This window comes from Xiphophorus hellerii, chromosome 16 (assembly GCF_003331165.1).
Source record: "Xiphophorus hellerii strain 12219 chromosome 16, Xiphophorus_hellerii-4.1, whole genome shotgun sequence".
NCBI classification, from domain to species: Eukaryota; Metazoa; Chordata; class Actinopteri; order Cyprinodontiformes; family Poeciliidae; genus Xiphophorus; species Xiphophorus hellerii.
This window is the reverse complement of record NC_045687.1, coordinates 24831045-24849362: the sequence shown is the minus strand read 5'-3', so window position 1 is coordinate 24849362 and position 18318 is coordinate 24831045. Positions and strand designations below refer to the sequence as shown.

General features: G+C 37.2%; 1 protein-coding gene across 3 annotated transcripts; it reads left to right on the top strand.

Moving 5' to 3' along the window:
- The first annotated feature begins 348 nt into the window (after positions 1 to 348).
- cln3 (CLN3 lysosomal/endosomal transmembrane protein, battenin) lies at positions 349 to 17463 on the top strand. Of its 3 annotated transcripts, none has more exons than XM_032587473.1 (15): positions 349 to 592; positions 669 to 705; positions 1261 to 1357; positions 1469 to 1552; positions 2837 to 2916; positions 3157 to 3242; positions 5243 to 5315; positions 6379 to 6522; positions 7998 to 8134; positions 12150 to 12202; positions 12283 to 12354; positions 12536 to 12591; positions 12677 to 12770; positions 14206 to 14246; positions 16528 to 17463. In XM_032587473.1, the coding sequence occupies exons 1-15, from the start codon at positions 526 to 528 to the stop codon at positions 16583 to 16585; spliced, it is 1179 nt and encodes a 392-aa protein (XP_032443364.1). In that variant the 5' UTR covers positions 349 to 525; the 3' UTR covers positions 16586 to 17463. The 3 variants fall into 3 exon arrangements, with proteins under 3 accessions (XP_032443364.1, XP_032443363.1, XP_032443362.1); XM_032587472.1 differs by lacking the exon at positions 16528 to 17463 and adding an exon at positions 15500 to 16252 and having other exon boundaries at positions 351 to 592; positions 12677 to 12695; positions 14206 to 14346; XM_032587471.1 differs by lacking the exon at positions 16528 to 17463 and adding an exon at positions 15500 to 16252 and having other exon boundaries at positions 353 to 592; positions 14206 to 14346.
- The last annotated feature ends 855 nt before the right edge of the window (positions 17464 to 18318 follow it).

Genomic DNA, 18318 nt, shown 5'->3' with positions numbered 1-18318 from the left:
TTTATTCTGAATTTTAAGTTTAGGTTTAGATTTTCATCCAAACAATAGTTTAATGAATAAAGCAGATCTGACTTCTGTAATGGTCCCAACCAGAACCCTACTGAATATAAACTATGCTTAAAGCTGGGTCAGGGACACGAATACAACACATTTAAACCAGTTTAAAATCACATTATAAATGTCTTAACTCAATTCTTTCCATAGTGCTTCGTAGATGTATTTATTGTACTGTAACATTAATCCACTCCGGAAATGTTATAATTACAGCCCCAAATTAATCTGACATTAATGCCGGTGTTCTGTATTAGTCACGTGGGTCAGCGCTGCGGCGTTCCAGCCACTGACATAGGAACGGAAGGCTCTGGTGTGTTTCTAGGCGAGCATTTTCAAATGAAACACACAACTTGTGACGTTTTTTGGGTAAACAGTAGACAAAGTCAGTCTTCTGTTGTTTTTTTGAAACTGAGAATGTTGGTGAACGTTGACTCTGGGACGTTTTGGTAGCTTGTTTCGGTGGATGTTTTCATGGTTAGGACCATGGAGCGCTCAGCCAGCATTAATGCGGACCAACCCGAGCAGCTTGGTACTAATGGTGGGTCACCCAGCTGACAGTTTCACCCAACTTTGGATTAGACCTTGTTTCACTTTGTCTTCTCTGTCGTCTCCAGGTTGTTGCGTTAAATGGCGCAACTGGTGCGGCTTTTGGTGAGTATTCACTTATAAAATCCTAAAATATGTCTGCAGAGACAAGAGCCTCTGCTTCTGCAAGAGGCTCTTGTTTTTTTGTTTGTTTGTTTGTTTTGGTAATATTAGCCTGGCTGGCTGATTAATATGTTTAATAATATTGAAAGGGACAAAAACGTAAAAAGAAAGTCTGAGAACTAAAGTCCAGCCAGTGAAGCTGCGCCCTCCTCCTGTCTATCAGGTGATTCTAATGTCACTTCCTCCTTATTCATAAAGAATAGAAACTAGACAGTTTCAGTCATTTATTGTGCTTAAGAGTCTTGCAAAAGTAACCATATCACTGTCATAACATGTGATATGGTTATTACCATATTACTGCAGCGTAATGTATTTTATGTGATAGACTAAAATTAAAAACGTCTGCTGTGCATTCAGCACAGATTAGTTAAAGAAACTTTAACTGCAGTTACAAAGTGCAGCCCCCCCCCCACACACACACACATACATATATATATATATATGTAATATATACAGTATATAATGAAAAGTGCTCCTTTTGTCTCTTTCCTTCTTCAGGCTCCTTGGACTCTGCAACAACTTTGCTTATGTGGTCATGCTGAGTGCGGCTCATGACATCCTGGAAAAGCAAGAATCAAAAAACTCAACAGTGACTGTAAGAAGCAAATATTGTGATTTGTGATTAAAAGCACATATTGGATAAACAGTATGTTATCAATGGTTAGAAAGGCGTTTCATAAGATCATTTGTGAACCTTACATTCTAGGCCTCAGATCAGCTGGCTGTGGGTCTCCGAGCTGGAAACCGTAGCAACAGCAGTCGGTACGACTGCAGTCCTGTCAGCACAGGGGTAAGAGGAGACTCTCTCTCTGGTTGCCTCTGACCAGACCAGACCAGTAACATCCACCATTAGCCTCGGAAATCATTTCCAGGCTGTTCTGATGCATCAGACAGCAAAGCGTTTAGCTCCATTCCTTTAAACCCCATAAAAAGAGATGAAAAATGAATTTACTCAAGTGTTCATGGGAAGGTCCATTCAGATGATGATGTGGAGAACTGGGAACATCACTTTACCACACAATAAGAGGCAGCTGCTGTCATAATGTTTAGGCATTTTTCAATATGCAATAGTAATATGACTTCATATTGCCATTTTCTTTTACTTTTATAGGAATTGGGTCGAGCACAAAGGTTTCCCATTTCCTCATTGCATAATTTGTTTTTGGGTTTTCCTCCTGAGTATTCTATGCATCCTGGAAATAACCTGATCTCACTAACTTAAAGGGCTTTTGTTTGCTTATTGAGATTATTTAATTGGGGCTATGGATATGAGATGTCCAGATGTAGTCATAAGGGATCATATGCTTTATATCAAGGGGAAGGCTTATTTTGGAACTGTTTTGCTGATGGAGCTTCAGCTGAGATCAGGCTGATCATGAATGAAGTAATGTTGTTGTCGTAATAGATCTTTTGTTCCATTTGCATGCAGTTTAACATTACGGTTATTAATTGCCAGTTGTTAAAATGTCAAAGTGGTGGCAAAAATAAATAATTAGTAGCTTCTCTCAAGTTTTACTGACAGTCAGAAGTATGATGTGTCTTTGTATCCAGCCCATCATGTCAGTTCTCTACTGCAGGTTCAGCTGCAGTTTTTGCACTTTCTGTCTATATGTCTATATATCTATATATAAATATATATATATCTATATATAAGTATATATAGATATATAGGTACATACTGTATATATAACCTATTGAATAAAATCAGTTAAAATCCATTCAAAGTGTCATTTCAGTTTTAACAGGAGGGACAAGCCTGTTTTTATATTAGGGGACTTCTGAAGGAACTTCATTCAGGAATAAAATACTAAATGGGGCTTTATACAAATTCACAACACACTTTTCAGATTTTTCTTTGCAAACATAAAATGGTATATCCTTTTCCATTCACTTCACAGCCTCACAGTAGCTTCTGTTATTGTGTCACATGAAATCCTTAGAAGTTTGAGGAAATGTGATACTGGGTATGAATACTTTAGGAAGGCACTGTATTTAACATGGAAAAAAACTTTTCATAATTAGTTCTGTAAGATCAGAATGAATGAAGGTAAGCAGTTGTAATGTGTGTTTGCAGGCTGTGCTGCTGGCTGACATTCTTCCAACACTCTTCATCAAGATTTCGGCTCCCTTTGTGATCCACAAAGTACCCTATGGGTGAGTTCATCACTATTACTTCAAATTCCATCAGTATATTTGATCAAGCTTGACATGTCTAAGAAACAAATCTGATGGGAAGAACATTGAAAGTTTTAGTGGGTTTTTTTTCATTACTTAATTTTTATTCACAGCATTCCAAGTAAAACAGTTTGTGAATTGTTTATATTTTTCTGAAAATTAAGTTGAGGATGCATTCTTTTCCAAAACTCTGAAAGCAAATTCTTTTATTATTTCTAGTTTTCGGGTGCTGTTTTGTGTCGCCATGGCAGCAGCAAGTTTCCTGCTTGTTTCCTTTTCCTCTGCTGTGTGGCTAAGTATTATTGGTAATTATTGATCATCCAACTCTTCTCGATATATGTGGTGAAGCTGATAATGATGGAGAAGTCAGATGATAGATTTAAGTCATTTCAGTTTAGTTTGCACCTTATCTTCTTTGCATGCATAGAGATATGATATCACAGCTTCATGTTGAAATGAGCCTGAGGCAGCTCATCATGATAAGTGCAGCTATTAATACATCCTTCTGTGAACATTTTTTATCAAAGGAGGCGATCTGATATGATCAAACTGAGAGTTTTAACACAGCAGCATGTTGCTGCTACACGAGTCCAGGAAACAACAAAGATAATGTCTTTGAAGTGCATGTAAAATTTTGACACTTTTAATGCAAATGTGCATTAATAGTTGCATTAAAAGTGTCAACTTAGCATTATTTGGTAAATAACTACATTTTTATGCAAAGTTGCAGTAAAACTTTGCATAAAATGTGAATTAAAAGTGTCAATTTTGTGTCATTATTTCCTTAATGACAATTCACAACAACACTTGTAATCATTCATGAAGACTTCTTTATGTTTATGACAGATGTTACATTATGTTTATGACAGTGTAATGTCAGTCTTATGCCCACCCCTTCAAATAAAGTGTTACTCAAGCCATTTACCATTTTATCATGAAACACTGCTACATTACTCAGTTCAGTTCAGTAAAACTTTATTTGTCCCCGGGGGAAAATTTAAAGATAAAACAAAGCAGCACAAACATAAACACAATCGTTTAAAAAAAATTAACACATAAAAGCAAAAAACAAGCAAACATGGATCGCCATGAAATGTGTCAGTAATTACATTTTAAATAACTGCAACAGTAAAGGAAGATTTATACACACATGCACATATATGTACGTAAATACACATACATAAGCATGCAAAGTCATAACTCAGTGTACATATATACCTACAATGTGATCCATTCAAATAAAAGAAGGAATATCATTGAAATGTCCATTTATTTCAGGAACTTTATCTCCAAGTAAAACACATCATATAGAGTAATTACATAGAGATGAATGTTTAAAAGCCATTATTTCTATTAGCTATTATCATTTTCGACTTGCAGTTAATGAAACGTTACATTTACAATTATAATATTACATCAGACCAACAAAGAAACACATTTATACTGAAATGGTTTTCCAAGTTTTTTTTCTGGCTCTAGTGGCCTTTAATGATAGTAGTCTGACAGGAAGGTGGGTTATGAACGAAGGGGAAGGCATGTGGCAAAGGTCAACAGGCCGGGAGAATAGCTGCTCACATAGATAAGTTCCTCACAGCGCAGCAGAATGTCAGTAAAAATGTTTTCCTGACTCTACAGGAATTGAACTTCCCTAGGAGCTGTTGCTGTTGTTGACACTTTGTGAGAATATGTTCTGTGTTGGAGGAGATGATCAAAAATGATCCCCAAGTGTTTATACTCCTCTGCTCACTCCGGACATGCTATGACTGATGGTGGAGACACCAACTGTCTGCTTCTCCTTGACTTACTGACATTCAGAATACTATGAATATCCACACAGTCACAAGCTGGCAACAAGACAGTACTGTCTGTGGCCTGCAGGATGCAGCTAGGTACTTTCTGGGATGTATGCAGACACATTGATGTGTGTTTTCAAAGCACAAACATCTGTTTGAATATAGAAAATTCTGACTGGAAAACAAATTCAGTGGTCGTTTTAGTGGCGCCTCTATGCACAGCGTAGAGCACAAACCAACACTTTGCTCCTTCCTACTGTCTGTTGGTTATGTGTTACGGTTTAGGCTAACATTTCAGGCTAACATTTGTCTGTGGTGACAAAAGATCAGATTTTTTTGGTAGTTTTTGTAAATTCAAAATAAATACGACACTTAAGAGAACATCTTTCTGCACATTAAGAAATTGTACAGTAATGCTAAGGTGGGGATGTTTCTGTATAAACTTTTTGGTTTCTTTGCATGTGTGCTAAAAGTTCCTGCATTCACACCAGACTCACTCTGTGTTGTTACAGGAGTGATCTTTGCAAGTATAAGCTCTGGGCTGGGGGAACTATCATTCCTGTCACTCAGTGTTTTCTTCAACAGGTAAAACCAACATCTATGTCTTAGTTTCTTTTGAGTTTTATAAGGTGCTTAAACTGAATCAAACTCATAACCAAGAGTGGGACCTGTTCTACAACCTGCAGAAAACATGTGATAACGTTGGTGAATGTCATATTAATGTGACTCATGACACATGAATAAATACTTTAAGGAGACTTATTATGCCAAATTTTCTTTCTGCATGTTTTTGTTCTTCCATTTGGGTCTCAACCCAAGCGGAGCTTCGCTCACTTCGTCATTAGAAGACGGGCAGGTTTGGTCAGGCTTGGTCAGTTGGCTTTACCACTGTATGCACTGGACTGTGGCTGCTGGATTAAAATGTCCAGGCATTCTCCCAGTCACAAAGAACAGAACTATGTGGCTTCATTTTATCTTTATATTATGTTTCTATTAAAGCTCGTCTTAAAACCCATCTATTTTATTTGGCTTTCAACTCTAGCGGGATCTAGTTTTAAATTGTATGTTTTTGTTTTTAAACTGTAAGTTTTTATTTTATGTTTTTTTTTTATTGTTATGTTGTGTTTTGATGTACAGCACTTTGTATCAGCTGTGGTTGTTTTAAAGTGCTTTATAAATAAAGTTGGTATGGTATGGTATCAATGCTTTTTATGCACATTTTGAAGTATCACATTAGAAAAGGTTGATGTAAATGTCAAAATTTGAAATAAATTTCTCAGTTTCACAAAACATAAAAAATCATGCTCACTTGAGATGCTTTCTGGCTTTTCAAAAAAAAAAAAAGTTAATTCTTTAAAGGCGAGATGGAAACAGGTTTGTTTAATAAGTTCCAATGTAGCAAATTCATCCTTAATATTGTTAAGTATTTCATTTATTCCAACTTGTACTATTATCACAATATTCCACAATATTATTGCATATTTCATATTTTTCTAATATTGTGTAGTTCTTGGGTTTAAATATTTGGGCGAAAGGTGGAAGGGTTCTAGGAGTGTGAATACTTTTCCGTTTTCCAGTATATAATATTAAGTGTAATCCATTACACTGTGTGGTTTGGGGTTAGTAACTCTGCTGGCTTCATCCTCAGGAATGTTCTGGAAGGATGGGGTTCTGGCACTGGTGCTGCTGGTGTTGCTGGTTCCCTCCTCTATGCAGGCCTCATCCAAGCACATCTCTCCCCCCGGACCACACTGCTCATCATGCTAATTGTTCCGATTGCCATGCTAGTTAGGTAAGTGTTGAAATGCTGTTAAAAACGTATTACTTCTGTAACGAGCTGCTTTCAGGAAGTGTTAGAAACATGCTGACAGTCTCTCCCTTTTCAAACTGATGACGCAGTTTCAGTTTGGTCACAAGCCACTTAAGCTGAGCTTAGAAAAAATGTTTAAGTTCTCATGCTGTTAATTCTAGATATTGAAGAGCATGGTTCTGTCAACATGACAGTTTTAGTTTTAGTTGTTATCTGGTTTAATGTTTAAGTGTCCAAGATCAAACAACCAAAAACAATCAATAAAAAAACAGAAATAAAAACAACTTCAAAATGAAACAATAAATAAAATGGATTATTGGGTTTATGTAAACAAAATTACTCTTGAAAAAATGTTAATCATCGGAATATAAATTGCAGAGCTCATTTTAATTTATCATGTGATTAATTGCTTATTGCAACATACTTAAAGGGGCAGTATCACTCAATCAAGTAACTGTTACCTTCAGTTGTTATAAAAATGCTGTATATATCATATATGACTTAAAGAAATTTTACTCACTAATTTAACTCCTTGCAAAAGGCCTCTGTCTTTTCAAAAGCTCCTTCTCTTGAAACTCTGAGTTCAGGAAGTCATCACAGCATGGCTCCTCACAGCGTTGCTCTGAGAATTAGCTTGTATAATCAATCAAACAAGTTTAGCCATACAGCACATTTCAGTAATAAAGCTGTTCAGAGCTGTTTGAATCAAGTTCAAAGTTTTTACCTCATAGAAACACATAAATAAAAAGACATAAAAACAAGATATAGTCAACAATTGAGAAACCAGAAACAAAGATTACATTTTGATGAGTGCCATCATCAAAATGATCAAAGCACATCAAATATCCAATTATTATGGTTCTAAAGCAGCTCTAAACAGGTGGGTTTTAGGCTAGATTTAAAGGAACTCAGTGTTTCAGCTGTTTTGCAATTTTCTGGAAGTTTGTTCCAGATTTGTGGTGCATAGAAGTTGAGTACTATGAGTTCAGTAGCTGTGCAGTTCCATCAGGTGTTTGCTAATTGCTCCTGGCTAGTCTGAAGGAGTTGCATTGGAGAGCTGCTCTGTGAGGAGGGAGCTCAGAAGCTTGGAGAGCTGATAGAGACGCAGCTGTGCTATGAGCTATTAACAGAATGAATGCAGGAAAACAAAGGCACACTTTTCTAATTTACAAATATTTTCTTGCTCTTTATGATTCTGGACTACTTTGTGTTGGTTTACTAAAATAAATCTCAATGAAATAAACACTCTGAAAGTCTGTTGGTATGGAAACTTTTGCAAAGCAGGTATATGTTGAAGAATCTAGTAAGCACTTTCAGTGATTTATTGGGCTTTATTGTGGGACAGTAGGCTGAAAAAGGGTGCACCCTTAAAACTCATGTCATGTAGGAACACATTACAAAGGAGAATCAATATCTAACATAATCATCATTTGTATGTATTCTTCCTCCATCACCAGCTATTTCGTTCTGCTGGTTCCTGAACCTTCTCTACCTCAGTGGAGCAGGTCAGAGACAGAGTGTCCACCTGTGGACTCAGAGGAACGACAGCGACTGATGGACGAATCAGAAGATGACCTGGAGACATCAGCTCCAGGTAAAACATCCAGCAACATCCAACAACATCCAGAATGTCTAACATTAACATAGAATTTCCAGAATGCTTGATTTTGTAATTGGTCAATCAGTTAATGTGATATCAGAGTTTGTCCATCAATATGAGTTGGCCAGTGTCACGTTTTCCATTAGTTTTATCTGATCTGACTGAAATGTCAGTTTCTCTATTTGAGGAAACGTGTTGATATTTGGTTTGATTAGAAAGTAATTAATCTCTAAATGAACATTTCCTCTTCATAAGACGTGCTTGTTATCATGTAATGTGGTTGCTGTCCACTAATTTAGCTTTAATTTTTCAGAGCAAGTGATAAGAATCTAGATGTAAGCTTGATTTGCTGGAAAAATTCTGTTCATATTTGTATATCAGTTTAATTCTCTACAAAATAAGCAAGTCACCAATAAGTGGGGGAGGTTGATGGAACATCTTTACTAACTTAAAGAGTCATTTAACGAAGCATTCTAGGACTTTAAATGATCTGATTCATCTCAGTTCAATTCAGCAACAGAACAAACATCAAGTAAATAATCTTGAATAATAATAATAATAATAATAATAATAATAATAATAATAATAATTAATGTAAATCATTTACACACAGCAGTTATCAAAATCCAGAAGTATATGTGTTGAAGTCTAAACTACTTATGTTTGGATTTAAGAAGGCAGAGAGAAAAAGAATGAATACTTGACTATCATACCTGTATTATGATGAGAATACCAAAGACCCGAGCCGGAATATTTGTTCTGTGTTTCTGGGACGCCTGAAAATCTGATGTGAAACAAAATGATGGAGAACAAAGCTGCTTCAGGTTCATTTCTGCTTGTAAAACAGATCTGTAAATTCTAGACACTAACAGGTACCATAGAAGTGCACAAAAAAATAAGTGAGGGACGATGGAGTCTCTGCTCGAAATTCCATGAAAGAGGTGTATGGAGCCTTGTGCCAGAAGCCCATTAAATTGCTGTTTACATCGTTTTAAACTGTGTGATTGTGAGCGTGAGTGGGAATAAAAATAGCAACAGGTATTTTGTTCCATATAACACAGTAGGAGTGTAACAGGTAAACCTGCTATGGATGCAAACTCCACTAAAAACCCACCTGTTTAGGATTGTATTTGAAATGTAATCAATTACAAATTTTATGATGGAACCTGAATTAATGTCGTGTTTTGATTGTTGATTCTATGTTGCCTTGTGTTTCTGTGTTTGATATGATGTAAAGCACTTTGAAATGCCTTGCTGCTGAAATGGGCTATACAAATAAAATTTGACTGATTGATTGATCTGATTCAGGGCCGTGCAGAGACCTATGGAGGGGCAGGGGCTCAAATTTAAAAAAGGGGCACATTGAACAAAAACTCCGTACAACAACACAGCAACAACCCATATTAATTAAGAATCTAATTGGATCCTACTATATCATTGCCATCATGCGGGGAAATGCGAAGCAAATCTAGTCTATATTTTCCCCAACAGGTATAAAGTTTCTGTTTCTGCTGCTGACCGTCTTGGAGGGCTGAGCTGATCTGAGACTGTAGCTGTTAAACAGACCAGAGGAGAGAAGGTCTCTGGTTATAAAGTTATGAAATAAGCAAAATTGGTGCCATTTTACTAATTAAGCCCTAATAATATCTATTTAACCTCTAGAACAACCTGGCTGCAGACTGATTTATAGATCCAAAAGCTCAAAGGGGTTAACTCTATATAATAGATTGATGTTAAACTTCTGAGATCTAGAATTATAAGACTGAGATATCAAGGCAAAGAAAACTCAGTAGCTGCTGGTAGGGGCCATTCAGGGGCCTCCAGACATTCAGGGGCCTCCAGACACTCAGGGGCCTCCAGACATTCAGGGGCCTCCAGACACTCAGGGGCCCCTAGAAATGGTTTAATTGTAACACAGATCATAGATCTAAACCTGTAGCATCATTTATAGAGAATGACAATGTTATTACATTTAATTTAATGCATTCAGCTGAGAAAAATAAATAGTACATTTAGGATTTAATTAGGAAGTTTACTTTGTAAAAGTTTAAAGAATCATCTTGATAGTTTGATTGTTGTGTTACCATGGCTACAATATGGTGTAATCTTTGTGTTTGAGTTGGGTTTGTTCACAAATACATAACATCAAATAGCCAATAATCAGTGATTGATTTTAAACTCGGCCAATAAACCTGGTCTCCTCTCACAGATTCACCTTATCTATATTTAAACATGTTAGTGATGCTGAGGTTCTTAGTAGGACGGGTTCCGGGGGGGGGGTTCTGTCTAAGGCCCCATATTACCTTGGGCCGGCCCTGGAGGAACAGCTGCTGCGATGCACATCTCTGGAATCTACCTGGAATTCCCCGGTGTCCCCTATGCCAGTTCCCCGATGCTCTGGAGATATTTTGATTCATTTCATTGTGGCATGTTTGGCTTTTTGCTGCAGTTCTAATTATTGCTACAATATTTTCTCTGATGTTTATTTTGTGACTCTAATTGGACCGAATCTTCCTTTAACACTTGAGATTCTGCAATAACTTCTATTTACGGCCGCTGACCTCCAGCCCAGATCCCGTCAGCAGCGGCTTTAACCCGCCTGGTAGAAACGTTAAGGAGAAGCAGAGCGAACAGAGAGCAGGTGGTACCGGGTGGTACCAGGTGGTACCGGGTGGTACCGTCGCTTTGAGCTGCATTGCGACTCACGGTGACAGTATCGTGTCTTATATCAGGATGTCTGATATAAAGACAGATATTCTTTCTATCTGTCGGTGGACCGACTCAAGCTGCCTGTAGCGAACCGGGCCTTTAGCAGAATGATGAAGTTAAAGTCAAAAGTTTTCTCTGCAGCATTTCTGTGTTTAGGGGCGAGGCAGGTTTTGTCCCACTATTGCAAGGACAGTTATAAAAATATAAATAGAAAGTTTTTCTAACGTCAACATCAGACCTACGTTTTTATTCACAACCAGTGTATGAAAAAAATATTCTTGCCCATAATTTGATAGTTAAAGGACACAGATCCTCCTCCTCCTCACCATTGACCTGGTGTCTGAACAACATGGAGGCTCTGAGAGTCATTATTAGACTGAGGGCAGCCAGACTAGTTTATTTTTACTAAATTATTATATTTAGCTAAATATTATTGCTGAGGGACACAAGCAGGCCTTCTGACATACAGATTAAAAATAAAAATAATAATAAAAAAAAAGTTTGGAAAAAAAACCTCAAAAAGGGCATTAGGGGCATCAAGGATAAAAAGGGCAGGGGCTCAAGCCCCCCTCGCCCTCCCCCTCCGCACGTGCCTGGTCTGATTAGATGCTGGAAAAGACTATTGTTGTGTTCAAGTTGTGCTAAAGGGAGTTAGCCTATCAGTGAAGCTATTCAAGTCTTAAATAGCTTCTCAGTTCTAAACATATAGCAGCAGCACAGACGTCCCCAACGCTAACGTCAGCGTCCACGGTCTACAAACAAGTTCCAGGAATGATCAGGAGTTCCTGAAACATGAGGAACTGATCGGCTGTAGCACTTTGATTCAGTCTAACCCTGTAATTAACTCAAGTCCCACCTTTAGATTAAACCCTTCACACATCCAACCAAACCTGGATGTTTTGATGTTCTGGGTTTAGCTCCATCCATCTTTCCATCAGGCCTGACCAGCTTCCCTGTTGAAGAAAAACATCCCATCAGTAAACGCCACCTTGCTTCATTGTGGAGATGGTGGAATTATGGGGATTTGAAATGTTCCTTCTCATTCACACCAAACATTTAACATATAGGCCAAAACGTTTAGCGTTGTCTGAGCAGAGGCAACACTAAACGCAGTTGAGTGTGTTGATTGGTCACATTCAGTCCCAATAAAGTACACTAAAGTCTGTAGCTTTAGTGTGACCTGAGTAAAATGATTATGAATATTTTATCATGTAACTGTAACAGCTGTACTGATGATGATGATCTCTACAGTGAATGCATGTGTAGTGACTGATTATTCTCTCCTCATTGACTGTAACAGAGGACAGGACCATGGGACCGGTCACCCTGCAGGAGAAGTTAGCTGTCATCAAGGTAAGTGCATCTCTCACACGTTTGGAAAATTTTCTTCATTGTCATCAAACACTAAGAGTTCATATTGTTCCTGTGAACAGGGCTTGTTATTACCGTTTGTTATTCCTCTGGGACTGGTCTACTTTGCTGAGTACTTCATCAACCAAGGCTTGGTAAGCTCTTTAGTGACCTCTGGCCTCACACTCATCTCACTGCATGCTGTAATTTTGTGTGAGATGATTGGAATTATGAGCTCCAACTATCATGAAGGAGAAATTATTCTTTTTAACAATAAAATTACTATAAACATTTTTATGAGAAGAATTTTGATTTTCTTTTTGTTGTATTTGTCAGATGGAGCTCCTGTTTTTTCACAACTCTTCCTTATCACATGCGGAACAGTATCGCTGGTCAGTAAACCGTCTTTTTATTTAATTTTTAGAATCTGTATCATTCAGATGGAAGGTTCTGATTGTTGTTTGTGTATTTGCTCAGGTACCAGACCCTATACCAGGTTGGTGTGTTTGTGTCCCGATCCTCTCTGCGTTTGAAAAAGTTCAGGAAAACTTGGATTTTCTCGCTACTGCAGGTGAGAAATGGACCAACTACAAATCTAGAAGTGCATCAGCTGTCAGTGACCATGGTAACTTGTAACTGCACTTGTAGCCAGCTTAAGGTTTATCAACTACAGCAGAATCTTATATGGTAATATCTGCTTAACGGAATTAGAAATAATTCCTGTTATATAAGTGCAGGAGGCTCCCTGAAGGGCCAGCTGGTGGAAAAAGACACCAGGTGGAATCTCTCTCTAAAAAATACAATAATTCAGTATTTGTTGGTTTATTCTTCATGAGTTATTAAACTTAGATGACAGATTTATTGTTGACTGTAGCAGACGTTTCTTTATTAGTGGAAACATATTTGATGAATGTTTTCTACTTGTAATATTTCAGTTGCTATGGAAATTAAAACAAAAGATGCATAACACACCAATAAACACTACCTTCTGCTGAGACTGTAGGGATAAAGTATTTTGTGTTTCTTACAGTGGGACAGAAAAAAATAAATGATTATGTAATTTTTTACCTGGTTATGAAAGAAGAAAAATTCAACCTCAGACTAGTCCAGGGGCTCTGAAACCGTTTCTCAATCGAAATCCATCTAAATAAAACTTGCCAATCACCCTGGTGTTTGCACTTAATAATGAAACAACTCACCATTACAGGAAAACCAAAAATCCAGAAGACCTCCTTCTGACTCTGATTGGCTACTTCTTAGCAACGGACTTCTGCAGTTGGGAGCACTGGGAGAAGGCAGAGGAGCTCTATTTTTTTCACAGCTTATCTGTATCGTATTACACTGTCATCCTGAATGATGGCATTTTGTTTTTGTCCCACTGTGAAGAGACTCCAGGGCAGACCCAGATTACCCAGATTACCCAGATTACACTCTGACCTGGGAATGCCTTGGAGTATCCCAGATTGAGCTCAAGAGTGTTGCTAAGGACATGGAGGTCTGGGTTTTCCTGCTTGCCCTAAAAAATATTTATTAATTGATCCAACAACTTGCAGCTGGTCATGTTGTAAATTCTCAAATAGAAAACATTCAACAAAAGTTCTCAGTCTGACAGCGAGGTTTACCCTGAGATAATGAAGTCATTCCAGATGGACTACACACATATCAGTGTACATGTTGACTCGTTAAAGTAGATTACAAAAAAAAGATATGAACAAGTAAGATCTTTTTGGCTGGACAAAAGGAAAGCATATTAGCTGGATGGCAACAGTACAGAGAGGACAGTCAGAGCCGAAGTGACTGACCACACAGCAAAGGATCAGAAATGTCTCATGCCAACAGGCATGGCAGCTGCTGCTCAGCTGAGACTTTCCAAGCAAGTCATAGATAATAGGTGTTATATCGATGATCATTTTAGCATAGAATGTGTGAATGCTTCAAGTTCTGCAGTTTCACTGTCTTTTGTAAAGATTGTGCTTAATGTTTATTCCCTGTCCTTCTCTCTGCAGGTGGTGAACGCAGTATTCCTCATCTTTGCTGTGCTCTTCCAGTTTCTGCCCAGCATCTGGATTGTCTTTGGTATTATTCTCTATGAGGGTCTGTTGGGTGGAGCAGCCTATGTAAACACCTTCCACTTCATCAGCAAGGAGGTAAGGTCGTCTGTCTGTCTGTCTGTCTGTCTGTCTGTCTGTCTGTCTGTCTGTCTGTCTGTCTGTCTGTCTGCTTGTTTTTCAAGTTGAAGAATGCATATTTTTACTGTTTTGACTTTCTTTGTTTATATTTACTTTTGTGGACAAATTTGTTGCCTCTTGGTAAAAATGGGTAAAAAAAACCACTTAAAATTAATTCATCATTTATCGCAGAAGCATAAATCTTGTAGAAGATGAGAGACAAATCGATGAGAATATTTCGCCAAAATTCAGTTGGGTGGAAAAGACATGTTAGGAAATACTTTTCAATAAAAACATTACCACAGTCACAATTGTTGGGGTACAGACCTGGTAAACTCTGACCTTAACTGGTAGTGCTTGATTTGGCCAGATGAGACTCATATTGAGCCACTGCAGGTGTGTTTGTTTTAAACATCTGCCAATGCACACTATGTACGGAGGAGGAGCAGTGATGCTGTGGGCCTGTTTAGCTGCCAGCACTGTGGGAGCTTGTTTGATAGCATGGCATCTTGAATTCCCCGATACACCAGGAGGATCTAAATACAAATCTGGTTTACTCTAGCAGTGAACTAAAAAATATCAATTCAGTCCAGTTTATCAATGTAGCTCTAATTCATAACACGAGTCATCTCTAGGCACTTTATAAAAAAAAGTCAAACCATAATCCATCCATTCCAATTGGTCCTAGTGATGAAACAATGGAGTCAGGTTCTGTTTATTAATAGATATGATTATCTTTGCATCGTTCAGCAACTCAAAATATATTGATAAATGAATATAAAACTGATCAAACATCCTTCTCTCTGTTTGCTTCATTATTGTGAAATGATAGTGTCCACTAGAGGATGGAGGCTGTGCAGTACATCATCTGCAGGGGTGTTGCTAAAGATGTCAGTGGGGAATTTCCCCCTAAATATTTAATTATTCCCTCTCATCTGTCCCTCGTAGTAAATTTACTCTAATTAAAGAGTGAATTTTTCTAAAAAAAACAAAATGAGTTTGAGATGATTCTTCTGCATTAAAAGATGTTTACATTTGATCCACATCTTTACCAGGATGGCCAAACATTTGTCTGCATCTTCACATAAACACACCTCTAAGCGTTTCCTGACTAATGTCCTTTCTTCCACAGACTGAGAGCAGATACAGAGAGTTTGCCATGGCAACGTCCAGTGTGGGAGACAGTCTGGGAATAGCTGTGGCTGGAGCTGCAGCTTTCCCCACACATAGCTACTTCTGTTCCCTGTGACGAAGCGCCCGCACCCCCCAACTTGATGAATAACCAACATAGAGGAGGACTCTATGTTAACAATTTCTTTAAAGATTGGGACTTAGAATACAACACATAACTCGTTCATAAAAATCCTCATCTACACATAAAGAATCCCCCCTGAATTCAGCAGGACCAGTTGCTGAATCCTCTGCAGTTGAGAAGAAAACTGACATCAGCAATGGTTCCCAGAACAGTTCAGACATTTTAGGATTCACAAGTCCAGATGGAAATACTGACAACGTTGAGAACCTCTGCCTTATATTGTGTCTGCCCCATACAACAAATTTAAGAAACTCATTAAATAATGTGTTGTTACCTAGAGCTACTTCGGCTGATTCTGCTTCATGTCATTCAGTGACAGTTTAACTGTGATGTGAAGTCTGATATCCTTTGTACAGATTAATTGTCTGAAGTGTATTCTATGATCAGTCAGTCAGTAACGTCTTCAGGAAGGGTAACACAGGCTCCTGTGAACTGGAACATTTGCTTAAAAGCATTTTCTGCTGCATTCTTTTGAAACATTGATGTTAAAAAATAGCTCTTCATGTTTGCGTTTTAAAGACCTTCACATTTTCACTGTTAACTGAAAGCACTTGGACCTGAACGCACCGGCGTGGTAGTGTTTGATTGATAAAAGCTCTTACTTTCCTGCAAACTTCAATCAATAGAAATGGAAAATATTAACCTTTGACTGGGACACAGACGGCAGAGATGCAGCTAAGCACCTCATTAAATCTAACAATCAAGTTTGTTTGTACAGCACATTTCAGCACCAAGGCAATTCAAAGTGCTTAACATGATAAGAACTTTGTGGTGCATAGAAGCTGAATGCTGCTTCTCCATGTTTGGTTCTGGTTCTGGATGTAGATCAGAATCAGAACCAGAAGACCTGAAAGGTCTGGAAGGTTGATACACCAGCAGATCTTTAATGTGTCGTGGTGCTAAGTTTTTCACTGATTTATAAATAAACAACAGTAATTCTTGATTCTTTTTTGTTGTATTTAAATATATACCAGATAGTATTGAAGTATTATTTTAATGTTAGTTTTAAACAGGTTTATTTGTACTATTAGTTTTAAAGGTTAACTTCTTGCAGCCTAATCAGGGACTGGGCTGTTAACAGGACAATGGTTCCTTTTTAACATTCCTCATCAAATAAACTTGAAATATATCAGTTTCTCAGTAGATATTTATAGATATCAGAAGAGCACTAATATGCCAATAAATAAAACTTTGGAAATGGAAAAACCTCTCATTTTTTTCAATAAATGATATCCTAACCTTTAGACTAAACAATCTGAACAGCAAGCTGGAAGCTCTGTCATTAGATGAGTTTTACAGTGCCTTTAAAAAGGTTCAATCAAGTTTTTGCTTCAAAAATGAGCCTTTACTACCATTTTTAGTTTCTACTAGGAGTTATACATTTTTTTCTTTTTTAGCACTTGTTGCTACATTAACTGCGTTAAACTTTTGGGAACTTTTGGATTGATTGTAAGGGTGTCAGTGGTCCAACTGGATCAATGAACCCACCCGTTGAACAATGTTCAGAGCTATAATGAGTCAAATTTAATCCGCTTTCAACTTTTAGTTATGAACATACAATTAGCTTATTACTCACAAGAAAATAGTTACATCATGCACCGATAAGCTTTTGAAGATGTGCCTTGTGTTCTCAGAAATGTCTCCAAAAACGAACCAGTGTGCTCATTCCTACTGTTGTGATCATAAAGCCATGGCTGACATGCTCTATTTTTATCATGAGTTTGTGTATGATTTTATGCCCATGTCTATCTTCATTTGTTGAATAAAGAATGATGTTTTAATTTTCTGTGGCTCTTGTTCTACAGTAACACTGGATACAAGTTATTAAAAATGTTCTCATAAAGGGAGACTTCCAAAAGAACTGATAAAATACTCTTTTAATGGTCATTTTAAAAACTTCTAAAATAAAAATTTAGATGGTGTTTATTATTATTATTATTATTATTATTAATAATAATAATAATAATAATAATAATAATAATAATAATAATAATAAATAGTTCCTAGTGCTGTGGAAAATGTTCATACTAATTCCATAACACCAGAGAATGCCTTGTGGTGCATTAATGTCAAACTATGGTACAAGTGCTACTGGTGACCCAAACAGACTTTAGTGGTACTTAACAGTGTTAGTATTCATCATTTGCAGAGTAAATACAGTAGCATTGTTCCATTAACCTATCAGAATCTCAATCTTGGATTTACAAAATGAAATCATGTTTCAGTTCTGAATTATAATCCAATGGAATTTACAGATTACCATTAAAGAAGGCTGTTTAGTGACGTGTATGTGAATATATTTATGGAGAAACAGATAAACATGCAGAAACCAGTTCATCCCTGCAGCTGCATGACAAAGTTGTACATACACTGCAGACATAGTGGATTTTCAGTTTAGCATTGAAATGAAAACTGATTCTAACAATTTAGAATCAGTTTTTTAAATGGACTAAGTGACTACGTTTCCTTAGTTTCTTAGCCAGTGACAAAGAAAATAAATATATTTTGACCAATCAAACAAGTACCACCAAATATATCTCCGTTTCTTTAAAATCAAAAAGGAAAAAAAAAGAAGATTTTTGACCACAGCCTTGAAAACAGAATTGTCTTTACGACTCAGTCACACGTTCTATAGA